General features: G+C 32.7%; 1 protein-coding gene across 5 annotated transcripts in view; it reads left to right on the forward strand.

Moving 5' to 3' along the window:
* Window positions 1-20,933, forward strand: part of CDH19 (cadherin 19) — a 97,866-nt gene extending 76,933 nt beyond the window's left edge. For 3 of the 5 annotated variants that reach the window (XM_082355194.1, XM_082355192.1, XM_082355193.1), the window contains 3 exons: window positions 14,347-14,461; window positions 16,501-16,752; window positions 19,457-20,933. In XM_082355194.1, coding sequence (XP_082211320.1) covers window positions 14,347-14,461; window positions 16,501-16,752; window positions 19,457-19,947 — 858 coding nt within the window. In that variant the 3' untranslated portion in view covers window positions 19,948-20,933. Of the gene's footprint in view, window positions 1-4,332; window positions 7,626-14,346; window positions 14,462-16,500; window positions 16,753-19,456 lie in introns of those variants that run through there. The other 2 variants (XM_082355195.1, XM_082355196.1) reach the window with 2 other exon arrangements.
* The last annotated feature ends 1,959 nt before the right edge of the window (window positions 20,934-22,892 follow it).

The raw sequence follows: 22,892 nt of genomic DNA on the forward strand, positions 1-22,892 counted from the left end.
ACCAGTGAGGTAAAAAGGAAACAAAAAGATTTTTGACGTGGACATGCATAGAGGTGATAGTTTTTGAAGGAAGAAGTGTCAATAGCCTCCATTCCCACTATTTCAGGGGAAAAAACAGCTCTCACAGTTCACCATTTGATCATTTACTTTAAAAAAAATGTATTTTATAAACAATTCACAGCTATATAAAGAGACAGTGCAAAACAACTTTATTAAAATGTGGCAAACCAAAATTGCACCGGACGCTTGTTAAGGATGCCAAGGAAGATGTTATTCAAGATTATTACAAAAGGTCAAGACTATTGCAATAGGGGAGAGAGAACTTAAATCCATTGAAACCAAAAGCAGGAGAGTTTTTAAGCACTGGTGTGAGCTAGTGAAAACGTCCTGGAGGGCACATCAGCGGAGAGGTTGGTCAATGAGATTAGACCATCTACGTTTGCTGATTGACTCTTGTAGAAGTTAGGCTCCCGATCTCCCATAGTGACTGGGAGATAGGGGCCCTGTCTTTCTTGATGATTACATTTCAGAGGAATGGTTTCCAGGTCCTTGAGAAAGACCATCCGGCATTATAAAATGGGAAAAGGCTAGGAGAAGATTTATCTCTATTCCAAAGGGACAGAGAAAGAATCTGTGATTAGAAATTTTCTAGTGTAATTGTTCTAAGAAAATGTACATCAGAAGTCTCTAGTCAGGAAGAAATTTGTCTGAAACTGAGTCAAGCTGAGGGGAATGTTATGGCCCTCCTGATCAAATGTTAATAAAATGCAAACATGGCAAATACATATTTGTCAATATATAATACTTTGAGAAGTTTTAAAAAATCTTTTACAGCTCATATTTTTGTTGGAGAATAGCTATCTTCTTTGTTCCATGATTGCAGAGCATTTAATCTTTAGATTTATAAAAAGCAAATAGCATAATCAATCTACTTAAAAAGAAATATTCTACTGCATCCTTTTCCTTCCAGTTACATTTGGATACATTCTGTCTTCACCAATTTTCAGGATAAACCAAATAGATTTTGCTGCCAACATTTTATAATAGATGAAAAAACATTGTCACATTTATTTTTAGCAAAACAGAACAGCCCAGATTCTCATTAAAAAATATTCTGTAAGGAAGTCCTTCCTATTGAATGACTAAAAGGATGATTACTATATTTTCTTTTTATCCTTAGAATCATATTGTTCGCTCATTGATTCTTGATTTTGAGAATATTCATGTGTTCTATCTTCATCTGAGGACTCACAGTCTAAAGCTTTGCTTACATGATCAATTTCACCATCTTCTTGAGTCTATAGTGCTGGTTTCTGCTTTTGGTATTCATCTTCTAATTCACCTAAGAACTGTGAAATATCTTCCTCTGTCCATTTTATTTTCTTTGTCATTATGGATGTAAAATTTTAAATTTGAATTTTCTACTGTTTTTGATGAAAAACAATATCAGACTAAAAAGGTAGTGTATCATTGCTTTTATATCTTTTTTGAAAGATGATGCAATACTTTGAGCAATACATTTAAAAAGAAGAGAATGATGCAATGGGAAAATTTATTTTATTGCTGCATCAACCTTCTAGACCATTCATCATACAAGTTTTATATAAGTTTTAAAAAGCACATTGAGAAAACTTTATGAGTAATGATGAAATTTGTAGGATGATGAAATAGGCATAAAAAGAATTATATCACTAAGTTCTTATAATGTATCCTAGATTTATAAAAGTATCCAGTGTGACCATTCAGTAATTGAAGATAGGGTTAATTTATTTATTTAAAGATAAATTGATACTTCTTTATTATTTGGACACTTCTAAGAATTAAAAAAAATGAAATACCAATGTTTAGAAATAAGTATAACTGCTCAAAAAGTAACTCAAATACTAATTTTTGGTGCAATGAACTCTAAAACTATACTGAGAGTTAAACTCTGCTGTGGAAGAAAAATGGCCATTGGATGCAGTGGCATAGAGTTCTCTTGTGACTTGCTAAGAGTTTAAATGTAAACCAACATTGAAAATCTATGAAATTCTATATTTTTATAATTTTACAGATGTGTATATTATGCTTCAAAAAGTTTAGGTAACTTTTTCAACGTCATATAGCTTATAAGTGATTAAGCAGGAATTATCATTTGTATCTATCTCCAAGTATGATGCTAATTTTAACTATGCCCTGCTAATCATAAAGACTAGCTATCCTTAGATTACTTGCTCAATCCAAAGAAAAATAGGAAAAAGGTTTTTCTCTTTCTGTACTCATAAGTAATTACATTTATAATTTTAAGGACAAAAATTAAAATAAGGTCAATACAACTGATCCTCATCTCCTTCCCGGAATGTGTACTGCTCAAATTCAGAATAAGTCACATTGATCAGCCCTATATTACAATCAGTTTCCTTTAAGGAGGAAGGCCAGAAATCATCAAATAGTTCTTAGAGGGCTCATAGATGTCACTATCAAACCTAGGAGTTTTCCCCAGGTCTATATGTACCTGAAAGAATGGTACATAGCATGGCTACCTATAATCTTCTTCCACTCAAATTCAAATGGATTCCAAAAATTCCCAGTGGCACTGCTGCATACACTATGATTTATGAATTGAAATCAGTTCAATGGACGGACAATTTGAGTTCTGCCAACATATGCAACGTTACCGTACGTACTTTCTTTCTAGCACATGGCAATGACCTTATTTTAATAACATGGAAAAAGAAAAAAATAATATGGGCATTAGGGCTATCATGACTCCTGGATTGTCACGGTTTCTCCCATGTTTCCTCAGATGTTACATGTGGAATCAGACTAACTTAGACTCAGATTTCTGGTCTGAAATTTACTGGGTAGGCTTCCTTCAAGTACAATTAAAACAAAGCACCAAATATTAATACATACCTCCCAGAGTACCAATACAAATTTTCAGAAGTGCTGTTAATTTCTTACTCATTCCTAAAAGTTTGATAGTAATGTGTGAACGTTAAAACTTAATGGATTAAGCTCTCAAAAAATATTTGCTTTAAAAGATAATAAAGCATATCTTTTGTAACTGAATGGTTTTCATGTAGAAACCATAATTATTTTAAGTTTTATATCTATATAAATAAGTTTCATAAAAATATTACAAAGGGTAGTAAAAGTTACTTGTTTATCATAATCTTGACAACAAAACCAAATGGTGCTGATAAGTGAAATATTGTTAAGAGCATTCTGTTTAAAATTTTTCAGAGGAAATTTTTTTTTTATTAAAAATAAAGAATAAATGATCAATAAAATAAGGAAGTGGCTACACCATCAAAACACAAAATGAGAACTATACATGTCACATAGTGTAAATTCTGGCTTAAGCCAAGAGAAGATGAAGAAACAGCATATACTTCCCCAGATGGCAAACAGGAAATTTGGGTGGTGAAAGCAGAGAGGAAAGAATCTCACCTTTCGATTGCAGATGAGAAAGGGAATGTAATGAGAAAGAGGAACCTTTTGCGATACACCTCTCAGCCTGAGGTTTCCCAAAGTTAATTGCTAAAAGAATGAAGAATAAAATATAGAGAATATGTAATTTAGAAAATATTGGAGTAAGAAACATAAAACTTCTTAATAGTAAAATCTGAGGGGAGACTTTGTGCCAAGGACAATAGACTTGGTGTGAATTTGTTTATACTAAGAATCCCAAAGTGAAGTTCACTTTTTTCTCCCACACATTCTCCTTCCCCACACCACACACACAAAGAGAAGTCCTCTTTGATGTTCAAAAAACCTAGAGCCATGCTAGTTTAAAAAATAAATATATGTGCGCTTGCGTGGGTACACATACATACACTCAAGTAAAAACAAAAGAAAAGAATGTAAGCAATCTACATCACAGATTTATAAATGGGCGATGTTAAGAAAAATAGATCTTCAGAATTTGTATCCATTTCTGTGTACTTTAGACACAACCTATTAGTCTTTGATTGCTTTCATCGTTTTTGGTACAGCAATATGTTCTAGGCTCTGCCACTTACCAATTTATTGCTTCCTAGCTGCACATTCATCCTTCACTACCTGCTTAAAAAGAACTGGCACTGTGAAACTATGATAATGGATTGGCCCATTAGAGCATCTTTTATCGAGAGTGCAAGCTTGAGTCTTGTCAATAAAGGGCACTGAATGCACATTGCAGGAGGAAAGGGCTCCTCTTCCTGGTTCTATGTGTGTAGCATTTTTGCTTTTCCCTTTCTCATGCTGCATGGTTGACCAGCTAACTGGATGTGTGGAAATATATGTATTGCTTTGCCTAGCCACAAGCACAGTTCCCAAAGTCCTAAATGTACACTCCCTTGGTGACTGTAGGACTCCAGCCCAGGCCAGAGGAGGTCTTACATCCCTGCCAGTGTCGTCACTGTGTGCTCCAGGCCTTGCACCTGCAGTGGTCTCCCAACTCCCTCTGCATTTCCAACCACCAGCCCACTTGTACCCTGGAGGATTATCCATGTTTGCCTGGAGAATGTGGACTGGTTCTAGCCCAGTGAATTCCTTTGCCCTGCGTGCAAGATGCTGCAACCACACCTCCTCCAAGGACAACTGAAGCTTGTCTCCCTTCCACATTTGTCTGTCCTTAGATGATTTCACTGAGCCTCAGAGTACCCTTTGGAGTTCTCATTACATCTTTATAGTTACTCCCCTATTATAGCTTAATAACTCTTTATATTAAACTTCCTTCATTTTAATTATTGTCTCTCTCAATTGGAACCAGACTGATACATAGGCTCATTTTATATTTCCTGTTCAAGATCTCAAATCCGTTATTTTTCCAAGATTCTGTGATATTTTTAGTGGAGAATTATAGAAAATGTAGATGCAATATCAGTAAATAAAATTGGGATATCTATCCATGTAAATCAAGGAAAACCCTGCTCTCTCTTTCTCTTACCCTACTATCTTAGCTTTCTTCTCTCTCTCTCTTATTTTTAATAATATTGAAGACCACTGTAAGAAAAACTCCATCTCATTTTGTTATTTCTTTGCAAGTTTCTTTTTTTTCTTCAGTTATGTACAATTAATATATTTTAGAGAAAGATAGGTATGATAATTTTCAGAGGTCCTCTTTAATTAGAACATTTATAAATATTTAGAGGTAAAAATTTTTTTTTCAAATTGCAAAAGATAATCCCACTTATATTTCAGCACTAGTTGGGATAGTTCTGCCATAAATGTGTGTACATATATACGTATACAGCTATGGCAAATAATGTGGGCTTTTTGACCAAAATACTTCATCTAAATGTCTAATAGAGACTTGAATCCTAGGACTAGTTACAAGACTCTCTATTCTTAAATGTAATAGAATTAATATGAAAACTATTATAAGGTGATGATACCCAAAAGATAAAAAATCAATTTTACATATCACACACTCTCAGAAACTTAAAAGACAAAGGATGAAGAAGCAAATTCTATTTAAAAAATAAAATGGTTGAAAACAGTGTCAAATTTAGTAAATGTTTTCCATTACAAGTAAATATATTCACAAATCCTATACATTTTTGGTATATCAATAAATTTTAATTAAAAATAAAGGCAAAAGATAGAGGGAAAATAATTATTTGCAAAAACTGAAAAAAAAAGTGCTTCTGTTATTAACATATAAGAGGGCATGCTGATTGATAAGAAATCATCTTATTAAAAGCTGGTTCCTTGATACTGATGTAGTAACTGTCTTTTGGAAATACTATGAATAAATTTGTCAATAAATAAATATCCAGGTACTTTGTATCCATTACAGATGACATGTTAATGATTGTCAATGTGAATGTTTTCCCTAGAATATAGTGGTCCTATTGAAGTTTATCCAAATCATTTTCTATAATATGTATTACTATAAATTAATCTATTTTTATCAAAACCACATTCTACTGTATAGTCTTTTATAATAGAATCTACTACTAATATTCATAGGAAGTGAACATTTTTAATAAATTGATTTATAGAAAACATGTTTGTAAATTACTTATGACTATAGAAATACCAAGTGAGTATATAAAAATGAGTATAAAATATAATTTAATCATATAGATAATTTTACTTAATTTAGGAAAAACAAACAAAATGAAAGATGTTTTGGAATACCAATTACCTAATAAATCAGCTTAAAACCAATAAAAGAAAAGCAGTCTTTCTAATTAGCTCCTAGATTATTAGAACAACCAGACTAATGAGTCTTGAAGTAGCACAATTTGAAACAATTAGATTCCAGAACAATCAGTGTCACCCTACAAAAGCAACATTTTCCCTTACCTTTATTTTGACATCAAGATTATCAAATTTTTAAAACTTGGGTTCAAAAACAATTAGGGGAAAATGCTTTGAATTGTGAAACTTGTTTTTTAAAGCTTATAATGTGACTATGTGTATAAGAATTCATGAGATTTTCCATGAGCTTTGCTGGTTCATTTTTTACAGTGCAGATCTATGAATAAGTAGGAAGGGCAAAAGTATCGCATTTTAAAATTATTAAAAATTTTCCAAACAAATTTCAACAAATATATCTATATCTTAAAACCATGTTCTATTATATATACAATATTTTCTTGATTATTTCAAATCGGGATTTGATTGTTTTACAAACATTGGTAATTTGTTAATGATGAATTTATTTTGAGATACTGAAGATTGCTTAACTGTGCTAGAACATCAGAAAACTAAACAACAAGCCATTTTCTTTCCAGCTAATTATCATTCTTGGCATCAAAGTGACCACAGAGTCAAAAAAACAAAAAAAAAGTATTTATTAACTCAGGCTTCTCTAGTTTTTTTTTTTTTCTTTTGAGTGGCATTGTCTACTACACTTTTAATTTAGTCTTAAGCAATACATGTACACAGCTTTCCAATGATAACTGTGTGTATTTGTGTAAATTTGATGGATTTGCTTCTCTTAGCATTTGAGAAAAAATGGAAAGGATAGCAAAAAAATTTTTCTTCCCTTTATTCTCTACCTGTTGTCCTTTGTTTTTTATTTGTTCTATCTTGTTTTGTTTCATGTTTTTGAGAGACAAAGTGGTCCTTTAGAGAGGATTGCAATGAACGTTTGTTTTCTAGTGTTAATTTGGGGCATGGTATGGGCTGATTGGTATTTTTTATTGTCTAAAAATCAGTTATGTAATTCAAATATGTTTCCCCTCCTGTGGGAATGAAACATCAAAAACGACAGTTAAGCAGCAATAATAGAAAGATTGCCTGGCGTAATAGCAAGAGAACTTGACTAAACTCATCCACACTAACTGAATTAAACGATAATGTAACCATGCTGAATACCAGTCTCCTCATATGAAAAAGAATGATACAAGTTTTGCTCTACAAAAGGGTTTAGTAAAGATAAAATACTTTAAAAATACTATTAAATGAGAAAATTGGTAAAATTGAACTTTATTCAAAGTAATTTTGTAAATACTAACAGCAACAAACAGTTAAGAGTAGTGTCATACATTACAAGTTCTTAACATGGGGCCCATACCTTCTAAAGAGATTCTGATGAGCTATGAGTCGTCTGTGTGCACTGGATAGTGCATAGAAACAACACTGTCACTGTGTTTGCAGATGAGGGTGGAAGCAGGTTAATGTCTCTCATTCAATGCTTAAAAGAAACCATTACTGGGCTTCCCTGGTGGCGCAGTGGTTGAGAGTCTGCCTGCCAATGCAGGGGACACGGGTTCGAGCCCTGGTTTGGGAAGATCCCACATGCCGCGGAGCAACTAGGCCCGTGAGCCACAACTACTGAGCCTGCGCGTCTGGAGCCTGTGCTCCGCAACAAGAGAGGCCGCGATAGTGAGAGGCCCGCGCCCCGCGATGAAGAGTGGCCCCCGCTTGCCACAACTAGAGAAAGCCCTTGCACAGAAACGAAGACCCAACACAGCCAAAATAAATTAATTAATTAATTAATTAATTTTAAAAAAGAACTATAAAAAAAAAAGAAACCATTACTTATAAAATAAAAATTGAAAGTTACAAAAACCAATATAAACATATTATTGATGTTGTTTTTTTTTTTCTTTTTAATAAATTTATTTGTTTCTTTTTGGCTGCGTTGGGTCTTCGTTGCTGTGTGCAGGCTTTCTCTAGCTGCGGCAAGCGAGGGCTACTCTTCCTTGAGCGGGCTTCTCATTGTGGTGGCTTCTCTTGCTGCGGAGCATGGGCTCTAGGCGTGCAGGCTTCAGTAGTTGTGGCACATGGGCTCAGTAGTTGTGCCTCGCAGGCTCAGTAGTTGTGGTGCACGGGCTTAGTTGCTCCACGGCATGTGGGATCTTCCCGGACCAGGGCTCAAACCTGTGTCCCCTGCAGGCGGATTCTTAACCACTGTGCCACCAGGGAAGCCCTGGTTTTTTCTTTATTGGAGTTTTTGTGGTCAGATTCTTGATTTATTTTGATTGGTTTGAAACAGATTAAGTTTTTTAAAATCTCTGGAACAATAATTCGATAAATTGCATTTGTCATTTTTCTTTCTGTAAGTTAATATTTGTTTATTTGTTTACCAAATTATTTTATTTCAAAACTATTGTTTGAAAGACAATGAAATGATACCTTTGAGTATGCAAATCAAGAAAAAGAAAGGATAATTAGATAAACAGGAGTAAAAATTAAATCCCTATTTTATAATATGATATTTGTGTGTTCTAATAATTTGAAAATCTGGATGATATGAGCAGTATTGGGGAGAAGATACACAAATACATTTAAATTCTCAAGTCTTTTCAGCAAATTTTGCTGTTGCAAATGGGTATTCATAGGGAGGAAATGGAAAACTCCACCTTAACCTCACACCTTATACAAAGATTATTTCAAAATGTATCATATATTTAAATGTCAACCTAAAGCAACAAAACTTTTAGAGGCAGAGGAGAAAAAATTCTCTTTTATGGCTAGGCAAAGAGTTCTTAAATATGTCACCAAAAGCCCAATCCATAAGAGAAAACATATTCAGTATTTTTAGGAGAATAACAAAACAATATTTTAAAACCTATTAATATTTTCCTTAGATATAGTGATATAATATACACATAGTGTAAAAATATGTGTAAACTTTTCATTTGATGCTAAGAAGTCCTTTGACAAAAACTTAAATTTTGGATTACAAATAAAATGAGTCAAAATGCACACATAAATAGTAAGAATGAAATAACGTACTCAAATCAATAGTCAAAATCTCACTTAATACTGAAACACACATGGTAGCATAATTTAAAACAGTAATGAGAAAGGAATTCCTGCTTTCCACACTATCAATGCATAGTGTTCTGAAGCTTAGGTCCACACAATAATATATAAAATACATACAAAACAGAGTTACTGAAAAGAAGAAAATTTATTTGAGAAGATAAGATTATCGAGTAAAATACTGACAGATAAATATGATAGAATTTTAAATTTTCTTAAATCCACATTTAAAAATATTTTAAAAAGAGGAGAGGTTGCTATCCAACAGGCATAAGGTTTCCGTTAAGCTGGGTGAATAAGCTCTAGAAATCTGCGTGAGACATTGTCTCTATAGTTAACGATACTTAAAAATGTGTTAAGAGGGTCGATCTCATGTTAAGTGCTCTTATCACAATTAAAGATTTTAGTATGTCAAAAAGAAACTGATGAAATTAATTTTAATGTTTATTTGACACAATATATACAGAATATTGTGATTTTCACATGTAATGAATTAAAAATCAAAAGGGAAATATTTTATATGTTTTCTCATACTATGAAAATCACTCCCATCCCATTTCCCACAGGCTCAAACAGCTGGACAAAATGACAAGTGAAAAGGTCTCCTATATCTATCTGCTTTGGGTAGATAATAATATTCATTATAGAAAATCAAAATACCAGAATAGCTGCACTGTATTCTGGAGAAAATCAGACATTTCCTTAATGACCTATGTGGGTAAACAGAAGTTTTATTTCTGTTCTTAATGTGTAAATGGCCAGGATGGGGAGGAGAGGAAGGAGAAAATTTTTCATTGGTTTGCAAAATATGAATATAATAAATGAGCTGACATTAGGGCAATTTGTCTTTTCTGTTTGGCGTAAATAGTTATTTTTCAAATTAATGATTCCCATTATCTTGACTTATACCAAATCTCTTTTCCAGAAGTAAAGTGTAATAGCAGTGATTTTTAGATTCTTTCATACCAATACACTGTCTAATGTAAAGACATTTACATTGTCCCCATGTAAAAGTATTCTTTTGCCTAAATTTCTGTGATCCCACAGTGTGCTCCCTGGTTTCTCCTCATCTTCCTTCCTCTCTCGTGTCCTGTACTTTTCATTTTTTTCAGACTCACTCTTCCTGCTATCCTCCACAAATATGTCGTAAATACAGTTCATATTCAAGTGACTTCTAGATCTTTATGCCAGTACTTTCTCTTGTATTTTAAGCTCTATGTCCAACTAATTAGAGAAAATGCCTACTCAAGTGTCCTATGGTTACACCAGATTTGTTCCCAAGCCCGCCTTTTTTTTACAGTGTCCCCAGCAAAATTACTACAATTCACCAAGTCGTGCAAGAAAGACAAATGGATATTATCGTTAATTCTTTCTAGGCTTTTATTCTTTATATCCAATCAGTCATTAAGTTCAGTTGATTCCATCTCCTAAATTTCTACAAGTTAATGGCAAAACATTGCAGTATCTATGCCTTTTAAATACATCTAATAAAATTTTGTGAAAACTTATTTTTTTAAAACAGAGTAGCTCTGCCTCTGTCTAGGACCAAAATATTAGAATATCGTGAGCATCTCAACATTTTTCCCCTAAAAACATTCTAAACAAAGAGAAAAAACAGACTACAGCATCAATTTTCTTGTGGCTCTATTATTTTATTAATTAGCACTTTGACCTTTTGAACAGGTGTTCAACAACCTTTTTGAATTCTATAGATTTATTTTGTCAAACAGATCTGATTTGGAATCTGATTTGGAAGTACTATAAGAAGTGACAGTCTTGTTCATATTTGTTGACAACAATTTCTTGACAGGAGAAAGAATTTGCATTTATAGCTTGATATAAGGAACAAATAACTAGAGTAACTAGATAAGCAAGCAATTTCAATAAGATTTTTAAAAATCCTTCCACATATTCATTTACTGCAACTCCTACTTTTTGTTTAATATAGCTTGCATTGAGAGAAATTATTTATTAAGCACATTTCAAGGAATTAATAATTTACATCAATTGATGCTCAGTACCTGTGTATTGATTTATAGTTTATAATTCAATTTATAGTTCATAATAATTCAAAAATGTGTTCCTCAACTAACCTTGGAAGTAGGTTTCACTGATATCTGCCATTAGAGGTAAGGAAACAGACTCAATTGAGTTGTTTGCTCCAAATCACAGTATATAACACTTGCTTATTGACTAGCTTTCAAAAAATTGCATGTTTAACAAAGGCCATACCTATAGTTTGTGGAGAAATGAGTATTGGACTGATTTTTAAAATCAGGCTGTTTAATCTGGGAATGACATTTTAGTAAGCTGGTCCATGGGTGCTTCTTTAAAAAAAAAAGCCATAATGAAAGGTAATTAATAGAAGGAAAATGATTATATATCTTCCTTGATTATCTTTAAATATCTTACAATTTTATTTGTCAATTATATCCAAATGAAGTTGAAAAAAGGCTCTGGGGGGCACATATATTACTCATATTTCACACCAGCTGTTGCATCAGCTTACATTCAAATTCTGACCCAGCAATTTTCCCTACCTAAGATATATAACTGACTTGAAGCTTAATATAAGAAAATATAAAGTTGAGACAATGATAAGGTTTATTCCACAAGATTGTTGCAAAGATCAGCTATGGTAATATATAAAACAAACCCCGACCAATAGGTAAGTTCTCAGTGAAAGGTGGTTATTGTTAGGTTCTCTATGCTTACAAAGTATATTCCCATTGTAGACTTCAAAGTAGTATAGACAGGAAATCACATGTATTGTGTCAGAGGGAAATTGGACAAAATTCTGCCCAGAGAGCAAAGAGAAATGAAAAAGCTACAGTTTCAGAATTTGTCATAACACAGCTGTTCTTTGTATGAGCTTTGCATTTTGATTTCTTTGCTTCTCTCATAAATGTATAAGGCCAGAGATAGGCTCCAGGTAAGTAGATATAAGTATATAGTTTAGAAATCTAACCAATGCAACAAATAGGGATTTTTCTTAGAATTTTATTTTAAAATTAAAATGAAAAACTTTCCATTGTTATATTAAAATGAAAAATCAATATCCTCACTCAAGATTTGAGGGTATATTAATGTTGACCCCTTTTTAGAGATTTGCATTTTCAAGAAAAATATACGTGTTCAAGGTTGGTTCAATAGAATTAATGATACCCGCTATGTGACTGATTCTATTATGTCTGTGGGTTCCTAGTTTTGTAAAGTGGTGGAACCCAATAAAACATATGGAAACCCAGTTTACAAAGCAATTTATAAGTGGAGGTATGTTCATTGAAAAGGGCCAGAGAAACCTGTACATATTACATTTACCTATACATATGTATAGGGTAGTTTGGTTTTAAAAGTATTTAAAAATATATACAAAGTCAAAATCTCTCTAGTGTTCTTGAGTCTTCATACAGGAAAGGAAAACATTTTCAACATTTAGTCAGAGGCATGTGTCTAAAACAGAAAGTCAGGTAGTAAGATAAATTATTTCTTGTCTAAAAATCAAGGCTGCATATGCCAACAAGATAAATGTGATTTTTTTTACAATTTGCTATCAATCTTAATTGAGCAAATATATATATAACGAGATTACTCACAGTATTCAGGACACCATCCTATGCAAATCCCAACAAGACAATGTTTTCCCGAAGAAAACACATAAAAATGTGTACTGCTTATATGACAAGCACTTTGACAAGCTAAGACATTGAATCCTAAAAATGAATCCTAAAAGTTAAGTATTAGTATCTCCATTTTTTTAAAAAAAATGTTATTGGAGTATAGTTGATTTACAATGTTGTGTTAGTTTCAGGTGTACAGCAAAGTGAATCGTCTGGCGGTCCACTGGTTAAGAATCCGTGCTTCCAGTGCAGGGGGCACGGGTTCGATCCCTGGTTAGGGAACTAAGATCCCACATGCAAGCCGTGTGATGCGGCCAAAAAAATTAAAAAGTTAAAAAAAAAAAAGGTATCTCCAGTTTTTAAGCTTAGAAAATTAAGTGGTAAAGACAGAATTCAGAGTATCAGACTTCCAAGCCCTTGCCCTTCGCCCTGGCTATACAGAATCTTATAATAACCCAAAATAAAATCATTATCCTCATACGATGCACATTTATTATTGTAGGCATGGATTGAATAAAAATGTTTTCTTTTATTAGATTATTTAATTAACACTACATGATTATGATTTAATTAGGAATGTGTTATGAGGGAAAAGATAAATCAATGTAGAGAAATAATGTACAAATTGCATTAGTTTCACAAGGTTCTTCATGCATGTGGGGAGATACCCTTTGAAGTGTAACATTATAAATTATGGGTCTGTCATCTTGTAACTAAGGATATTTTTGTTTGACACATTGGTAAAAGCACTTTAATTCTAGAAAATTCAAAACAATAACTTCTATAGTCAATTTACTTTAATTTCCAGAATTAATCACAATCTCATTATTTGATCTTGACAGCACATCTCTTTTTTGACAATAATTAACTACTTGACTGACACTTTCATGTCTTGAAAGCAAAGAACTAATTGTGATTTGTTCATAGTTGCATTATTTCACTTTTTTATGATCTGAGATAGAGGGATTTATTTGACGTGGAACACTTTTCCTATAATCTTTGTGGGTCAAGGAAATCATGTACATTGCCCCTAAGCTTTAAATGCATTACTTCCTCAAATCAATTTAAAAACTCATTACTTTAGCAAATACTCTAGTAAGACAATAAGCTTACCACAGTTATGCTGTCAATATAAGCAGGAAATATATAACTTCAGCAAATCATAATGGTTGGTATTCAGATAAGAAAGGGAGAAGGAAAAAAGGAAGGAAGGGAGAAATCCAGGCAGGAAGGATGGGAGGATGTTTTCTAACGAACTTAGCTTATGGAAATCTTCTCATCTGTTAACAAGAGTTTATTTATTATGTAATATTAAAATGTTCTTTTGAAAGGAGCAAGTAAACATATTTTTAACCTGAAAAAATATTTTCGTATTCTCCACCAGTTTGAGATATCCTCTGCAATATCCATAAAGATTTTGGTAAAGCAATTTTAGTAAAAGCTAATAATAATTTAAAATAATAATAAGAATATAATAATGATAATGATCATTTTTTTGAATAATAATATAAAGAAACTTATCCCTATTTTTTTCTAGGTGATTCAGACCATCAGTGCAGTAGATAGAGATGAATCCATAGAAGATCACCACTTTTACTTTAATGTATCTGTGGTAGAAAATAACTCAAGTTTTACAATCATAGATAATCAAGGTAATGCTATTCACTCATAATAACTTTCTATCCATTCTTCTTCGAGAATCTTGTTTAATTTTAAGGAAATGTGTAGCATTACTTTTTATACTATACCTGCAATATGATAATGTTGAGAAATAAAGCAAGGAGTGGCAATGGAAATGGGAAACAAAATTCAAAGTAGTGTCCTGGAAATATCAGCCCCATTTCCCACTGGATTTCTTTAAATTAGAAGCACTTTTTCAAGTCATCATTGGCTATAGGCCCCTGTAAAGTCTGAATGACCTTGCAAATATAATTGCAGTTCTGACACCATGGTTCCTTTCATGTCTTCACATAACTCAAACTTCAACCTATGTCTGGGGAAGAAAATGATATATAATCATGTTAGCTTGATTGATTGAAAGATATTTGGAGTCATTAATTAGGAGCTATAAGTATTTGGAATTGGTTTAAGACTATTCTTTTTCCTTCAAAACGAAATGATTATATCAGCCTGAGAACAAAATGTTCTAAAGGATTTTGTACGGACGGACAGAATTCCTTTTCCTTCCACATAGAAGGGGAATAACTTTTTACAAAGCCACTCTGTTCTTTTTTCCTTCACTTCAGTAAAATATTTTTTTTGTCATTACATGGATTTCTATTCTAATTTTGCTTCATATCTCAAAGATATGAAACACCGTAGGATTCATTACTCAAGCATCTATAACCAAACACCTGCAGCTGTCCTTCCTTACAACTAAGTTTAAGCTCCATATAAGGGAGGATCTGTTATGGGAGAATAAATGCAGACACATTTTCTCTTTTGCCTTTGTCAAATTCCCCAGTGAAAGAAACTCAAATAGGTTCAGGATTTTTAAAAAATGCAAATATCAATATAAAAAATAAGCTGTAGGTTAGATTTGTTTATGTAAATATAAAATAAGTTAGTGGGACAAAATAAATATATTGAAACATAAAGAGAATAATTGATTTGGTTTAATGTTTGCGGTTACAAGTAATTTAATGAAATACATACCAAAAATATATAAACTCTCTCACCTCTTCAACCTGCCTAGTGAATAAAATCACAGGAGTTTTATAGACTTCAAGAGCATGATGGAGAATTAGTTTTTAAAAGGTGATTTGGGAAAAGTCATAAGTAGGCATACATTTCAAAAGACTTCCATTTATTTGCATTTGCCTATTTCAAAGGCTTCCATTTATATGTTTCCATTTATTTGTTTGTGTCTTCTAAAATTTGTTTGATTGCCACAGAAAGTATTTCAGGGAATGCCAATACCAAAAAACAAAGTCAAGTCGGGGGGAAATACTAGTACTGAGACACAATAAGCTGCACTGGAAAAGACTATTTAGAATATTTTGGGATTGAGGGAAAAGCAATTTCAAATGTGTTGAAGTATATATTGTTTATTTTTGTTAATTTTTTGAATGTTCTGTCTAGGTGAATTAATCAGTACTACCAAGGTTTAATGATTCTCTGAAATTTAAGTAGAAAATGGGCTAATAATGTCAAAGTGAAATGAAACATTCTAATAGAATCTTTTACACCAAGTAAAATTAATTCTTTTGTCTTATTAGCAAATACATTATTTGAGATCACTTGCTGTGATAGGGAGATGACTTGAAAATCTTGTGTATTTATAGTATCTGTGAAAATAATGAGCTTCTATTAGAAAAAGCACTGTCATGAGTATTTAACCCAAATGAAACTGATACTGTCATTATAAATATAATGCTAGTACCCCCTATTTACTATTGATATCTAATTAAAATGCTGTTTTCTTTTCTGTGTTCCACATGTACATTCCGTATAATTATCAAAAAACATTTTGGAACTGATTCATATACTTTATCTAATTTTTAAATTGGGATTTAGGCAATGTCAAAATCAATAATGACTTTTTGAGTTGATCTCTTGTCTTTTTCATAAGAAATTTGCTCTTCCCTATTTGAACTTATTTGATCTCTACACTGCTGCCTCTAGTACATTTAACTGGTATGAATTTCCTTTGTATTATTGAAAAAATCATGCACATGGATTTTTGTTTTAGATAACACAGCTGTAATTTTGACGAATAGAACTGGTTTCAGCCTTCAAGAAGAGCCTGTCTTCTACGTATCCATCCTAATTGCTGACAATGGAATCCCATCACTTACAAGCACAAACACCCTTACCATACATGTCTGTGCCTGTGGTGACAGTGGTAGCACACAGGCCTGCAGTAATAAGGATCTTATGCTTTCCATGGGATTCAAGACAGAAGTCATAATTGCTATTCTGATATGCATTATGATAATATGTGGTAAGTTGTGTGAACTGAGCATATCTTCATTTATTGACAGTAACCTGATAAATATAGAAAAGAGTTAATTCCATTATAATGGTATGTGTGGGCTTGTGTGTGTGTCTGCATTTAATTGCCCTTCTTAATGTGTTGCAATTCTAAAATCAAGTGGAGTGAATGAAAAATAGAGTAAACATGCACTTCAGGTTGAAAATCGATGATCCTTGAATTCTGACTATATGAGTACACCTGTGCACATCCTTTTAAGAGTGTTTTGAACACACACACATTGCAACATATGTAGTAATATAAAAATTAGTAATAATAATGGTGAGATTCCATTGAGTGCTTATTATACTCCAGGAGGCTGTCCTAAGTACTTTACAGAAATTATGCAGTTTGATCCTCAGGATAACCTTAAGAAGTGGCAACTATTATCACCTTCATTGTATAGATGAAGAAAGTGAAATTCCAAGAGTTATATGGCTTACAAAGGGTCATGCAGCTAGTAAATGAAGCGCTAAGATTACATAACCACAACACACCTCTATCCAACCTGATACTGCAGCTCACTGGAGCCTAGGAGCACTGAGGAAGTAAATGTTAAGATGAAAAAATGTAAAAGAGAGGGTCTTACTTAAAGTGCTAAACACAGAAGAAATAGTAAAATAGCTCCACCTGTTTTTGTTTGTTTTTGTTGCTGCTGTTGTTTTCACGAGGAGATGAGTTATACTCATTTTACAGATGAGGCAAATGAGGCCCCAGATGTTTTAGCCAGGCTTTCAACTACAAATCATGCATCTAGCATAACTTTTTCCCTTTCTTTAACATACCAGTATATATAATCTAAACCCTTCTCTTGCTTTCCCTCATAACTTCATATCAGAGCCAACACAACTTTACTGAGTGTTGACAGCAATGGTATCAGCCATGGACTCTGGAATCCCAAACTCACTGCTCAAAGGGACATACAAAATGTTTCAGGATTTGCTTTGCCTTCACTCTTCTCGTCTTTCTCAAAGCTTTCCTCTTTTACCATTCAAAGTTACCCTTCATTTCTACCTAGCTTCAGTTTTTCAAAATTATTTTTAATGATCTTTGATCATAAAACTGAATTTAGAGCTACGTAGCTAGATATCAGAAGCAAGAAGTAGTAAAAACAGTACAATCTTTGCCGGATGCAAGTAGTAAATTATTCACTGGTACAGAAGTAAACCTAGTCCCGAAACCCTGCAAGTAAAAACCAAGGGCAGCCTCACAGTCAAGGGCACAAGTAATACTGAGAAGGTGGGAAATCAGGGTAAACCAGCAGTCAGCAGTTTCCTGTGAAAGTTTCATGAATACGCTCTTCAATTTTCATAGATTGAAAAATTATTTATTAGATCCCTTTCTATTTCAACCATATATCTCTGCTGTATTAAAGTACAGTGCCTGGATTCAAACACGATGGCCTTATTTCAAGAACACTATTTCAATTTATTTAAATGTGAGACTTATATAAAATATTGCCTAATGTATTTCTCTTTGTGATAATATTAATCACATTACTTCCTGTTTGTTTCAATTCTTATAGATGAAATGCTGAACAGCTACATAAGATCCAAGATTGTGTAAGGATTGGCTATCCATGAAACACACACAAACACACACATATACACACGCACTTTTCTTGAAAATTTAAAAATCTAAAAAAGCATTCTGAAATTGTTCTATTTCTACACAATGCTAAAATTATCTTATATAATTGATCGATGTGGACATACCAGTGTTATGATTCAAAAACCTGATAGGTTTGGAATTTCTGAAATTAATATGGTATAACAAAGCACAGATTCTGAACCAACTTTCTGGTTTTGAATGCCAGCTTTTTGTTTCCTAGCTGTGTGACTCTGGGTATGTGATTTAATCTCTCTGCACTTCAGTTTCCTTATCTTTAATAGAGAATCATGTAAAATATGGGTATCATAACAAATCAATGAATAAATGTAAAGCTTTCAGAAAAATGACTGGTACATACTTTGTAGTCAATAAATATTAACTTAGAAAATAATTATGCCACAGAATTTGTCTCAATGGTGAAAATCAAATCAGTTCTGTGTGCTTAACTTCCACTAACATGGATCATTGGTTACTGAGATTGGCAGATGCATATAGATTGGAAAATGTTCCTTCATTCTGCTTTGTTCTATTTTCAATATATAAGAAAAATATAAAAGTTTTAATCTTAAATTGATCATCATAAACAATTCACTATATTTTTATGATGTATTTCTACTTTAAACCATCAGCCAGAAAGATTGTTATACTTCCTTGTCATTCTCCAAGTCCCTTCAGTAAATTTTCAATAGCAAATATATCTTTTTGTCTTATAATCAGAAAATCGAAGCTTATGTCTTGAGCTTGTAACAGAAACAAGAATTATATAGTTTATTATAAATAACAATATTTCACAATATCTTATATATTATGGCATATAATATTTATTAAATAGTACATTATATATTTATGTATAATATATAATATAAAATATTGTAACATACAATATTTAATAATGTGTTTAGTATAAATATATGATAACATACTAATGTATGCTATTTATTATATATTATATATTTATAGTATAATAGTGATATTATGGGTAATATAAAGCATATGTATTTATAATATATAATATTGTATTGTATTTGTGTTAATTAATGTTCTTGTGTGCTCTCTTTGACAGGGTTTATTTTTTTGAACCTAGGTCTGAAACAAAGAAGGAAACAGACTCTATTTCCTGAGAAAGGTGAAGACTTCAGAGAGAATATATTCAGATATGATGATGAAGGTGGCGGAGAGGAAGATACAGAGGCATTTGACATAGTGGAGCTGCAGGGCGGCACGGTCATGCGGGAACGCAAGACTCGGAGAACCACCAGGGTAGAGATTCGGAGCCTGTACAGGCAGTCTTTGCAGGTTGGCCCAGATAGTGCCGTATTCAAGAAGTTCATTCTAGAAAAGCTCGAAGAGGCTAACACTGACCCCTGTGCCCCTCCTTTTGACTCCCTCCAGACCTATGCTTTTGAGGGGACGGGCTCCTTAGCTGGATCCCTGAGCTCCTTAGGGTCAGCAGTCTTTGATCAGGATGAGAACTATGATTACCTTAATGAATTGGGACCTCGCTTTAAAAGATTAGCATGCATGTTTGGTTCTGCTATGCAGTCAAATAATTAGGGCTTTTTTATGAATACAGTTTTAAAAATGCTAATGTGTAGTTGGGCAAACTGGTAGTCTCTTGGTAAAGAGTTGTATACTCCGGTTCTCTGGAAAAAGGAAAAGACCCAATTTCTAATGTTTTCTGATATTCTTGGGGTAAGTATCCCATGGTTATTTCAAGCTACCCGTACATGGTCACCGACTGCAGGTATGGGAAGTGAAGCTTGCAGTCAGCTCTCGGGTGCCAATGCAGGCCAGCTCTAGCGTGCCCCTGAAATACTCCTCTGACATGTTTTCAATACCACCCAATACAAATTCTCAAAATTTTTGAAAGTTTAATGTGAAAAGGGCCCTGAACTAGAATGTCTTAATATTATTTCATTTATCCATTTTTTAAATCTTACAAAGTTAGAGTGAAGAGTTTATGTGTGTTAAGCTCCTGATGCTCTACAGAGATGAACACCTAGGAGACTCTCGGTGGTTATATCCATCTTTTAAAAACGATTTCTTTTCTATGAATAAGCAAGCTTCCGACTGAGAGTCTATGATTCATTCTAGTTTGATATTTTAAAAATGTCATCAAGACCACATTTTAAAACTGATTTCAAATTTAGACAGATGCTTGGTATCTGTTAATTACTCAAAGATATAGTGTAAATTTGTATTCTCTTTGATATTACAGCTTTATATAAAAAAAGGGGCATAGACTTTGTTTAGGAGATTTCCATATGTTATTTTCTTATGTATCCAAAATACATCTTTATCATGTCACAATACTATGATGGAACACATATCAACATTAAATTTGAACTTTAAGAAAATGGTAGAAAGTGTGAAAATTTTTTAATTTTAGTTTTAGTTTTTGATTTTTAATTTTATTGCTACTAAAAATAATAGAAATACATGAAAGGAGTACTGGATTCAAACTGGAGTTAATATTCATCCTAAATGTTATGATCAGCTGCCCTGCTCTTAACATGCATAAAATAAAACATGATAAAATTCTCAGCATTTCCTTTTTTATTAAGAGATTAGACTATAACTGATTCTTCTGTGTCATTTTTTTTATTATGGAATATAAAATTAGGTGCAATAGTTACTTTTATTGTAACATTATGAAGGAAGTATGCTAAGCTGCTGGACATAAAGCTTTAAGGTAACATTAGATAGTAAGATAATAAAACACTTTAATTTTAATCAACCTTATAAGAATGATTCTTATTATTCTATCCAAATCAAAGTGGAATTCAAAATTCACAGGTTGAACAGAAAGAAAGTAATGAATACTGTGTCCTCAAAATAGCTTTATGTGTTCATTTTTTATTAATAGCATGTGAAACTGAGCTGAACCAAATTGACCATATATGTTCTAATCAAGTATTTCAAATAATTTTGAGCTAAAGTTGGAGTAGTTGAATGGCTACAATATTTTTTTTCTCTGTACTTTAAGACAATACCATCCATACCATGTAATAGAAGAGAATTTTTTCATCAGTATCAATCAGGTACCATTATGTCAGCAACAGAGATATCACCATTTTACAAAAGCCTGAGAAAATCAGACTTGAAATACAACAATTTAGGAAGATATTAAATGTAGTTGAGAGGACATAAGCTGTAGTAAATCCTTGTATATTCATATCATTATTTACTTAGGGAAAAGTAAGAACAGTAAACAAAAGAAAATTCAAAAAGTGTAAAAACTTGCAAGTAAAAAAATGTATGGGTTGAGAGAACATTTATATTGCTATCATATTGACATAAAAATTGAAAGAGTATAGTTAGGGAAATTTTCCTGAATTATTCTATGAATGGCTGTGCCCTGTATTTAGAAAATAGTGCTACATAATCTTGGTTGAAGAACTGGAATGTATGATAAACAGCAGATGAAGCAATCCATGGAAAATAGATTAGAAAAAAAGAAATAGGGTCTTCTGAGGCTTGCAGTTAGTTCAGTCATGAATGAAAGCCTTATAAACAACTTATCAACTTGGATGAACACCTTATAAAAATGCAGTATCTGCATCACTAAGTTTAGTGTTTGAGTCTAGTGGCACTAAGCAGATGTGTTAAAATAAATTCTGGTTTAGTTAATGATAGGATTGTCAATCATAGGGTACATAGGAAAGGAGATTCAGGGCTGGATACCTATTTGCTAGTCTAGAAAGTGTCCTTTTAAACTATATCAAGAAAATACTATCTGATTCTAGTAGAGAAGTTGCAATTTTCTAGAAATTATACTTGGTAATATTTCAATAACTATTTTAACCTTTTTTTCTAGTCACACAGCTGTTGCAAGAACACAGCTGTATCCTAAGCTAAAGACATGACATTAAGGTCTCATTTTCCTAAATTTTAATAAAGGTAAATCAGTGCGAGGATATTTATGAAATAGCACAGCTTCGCATTAATACCTGCACTACTTAAATAGCATCCTTCATTAACTTACAGGTTTATGTGTAAGTCTTAAATTACTAGTGGTTGAAACAGGAAAATATTGAAATCCTTTATAGGGATCAGAAAATGTTAGCAATAATAGTTGTTCACTAAGCACATAGCTTGAGCCTATCAGATCTGAGTTTGAATTAGTTCACTTTTATTTAAATAACTGTGTGAACTTTATCGAACTAATCTTTCCGTATCTGAGGTTGTGATCGGTAAAACGAGGTCCAGTCTACCTATTTCACACGATTGTTGTGAAGAATAAGTAAAACAGGAAGCACACGTAGTACTAGACAAAACGCAAGAGTTCAATAAATAACAGCCCAACATCGTAACAGCTGACATTATTCTGCTGGAATGCACAGATCACTTTCTTTTCTAGCACTGAGTGATCCCAAGGGCTTCACAGCACATTTGAAATATAAATCAGTTTTCTGACCTGACATACAAGGTCATATATTATGCTGTGTCTGCTTATCTCTGTGTGCTCTGACCTCTTCTAATGCCATGCTCTAGGCCTG

The sequence above is a fragment of the Balaenoptera borealis genome (assembly GCF_965194805.1).
Source record: "Balaenoptera borealis genome assembly, chromosome: 14".
In the NCBI taxonomy this organism is placed as follows: Eukaryota; Metazoa; Chordata; class Mammalia; order Artiodactyla; family Balaenopteridae; genus Balaenoptera; species Balaenoptera borealis.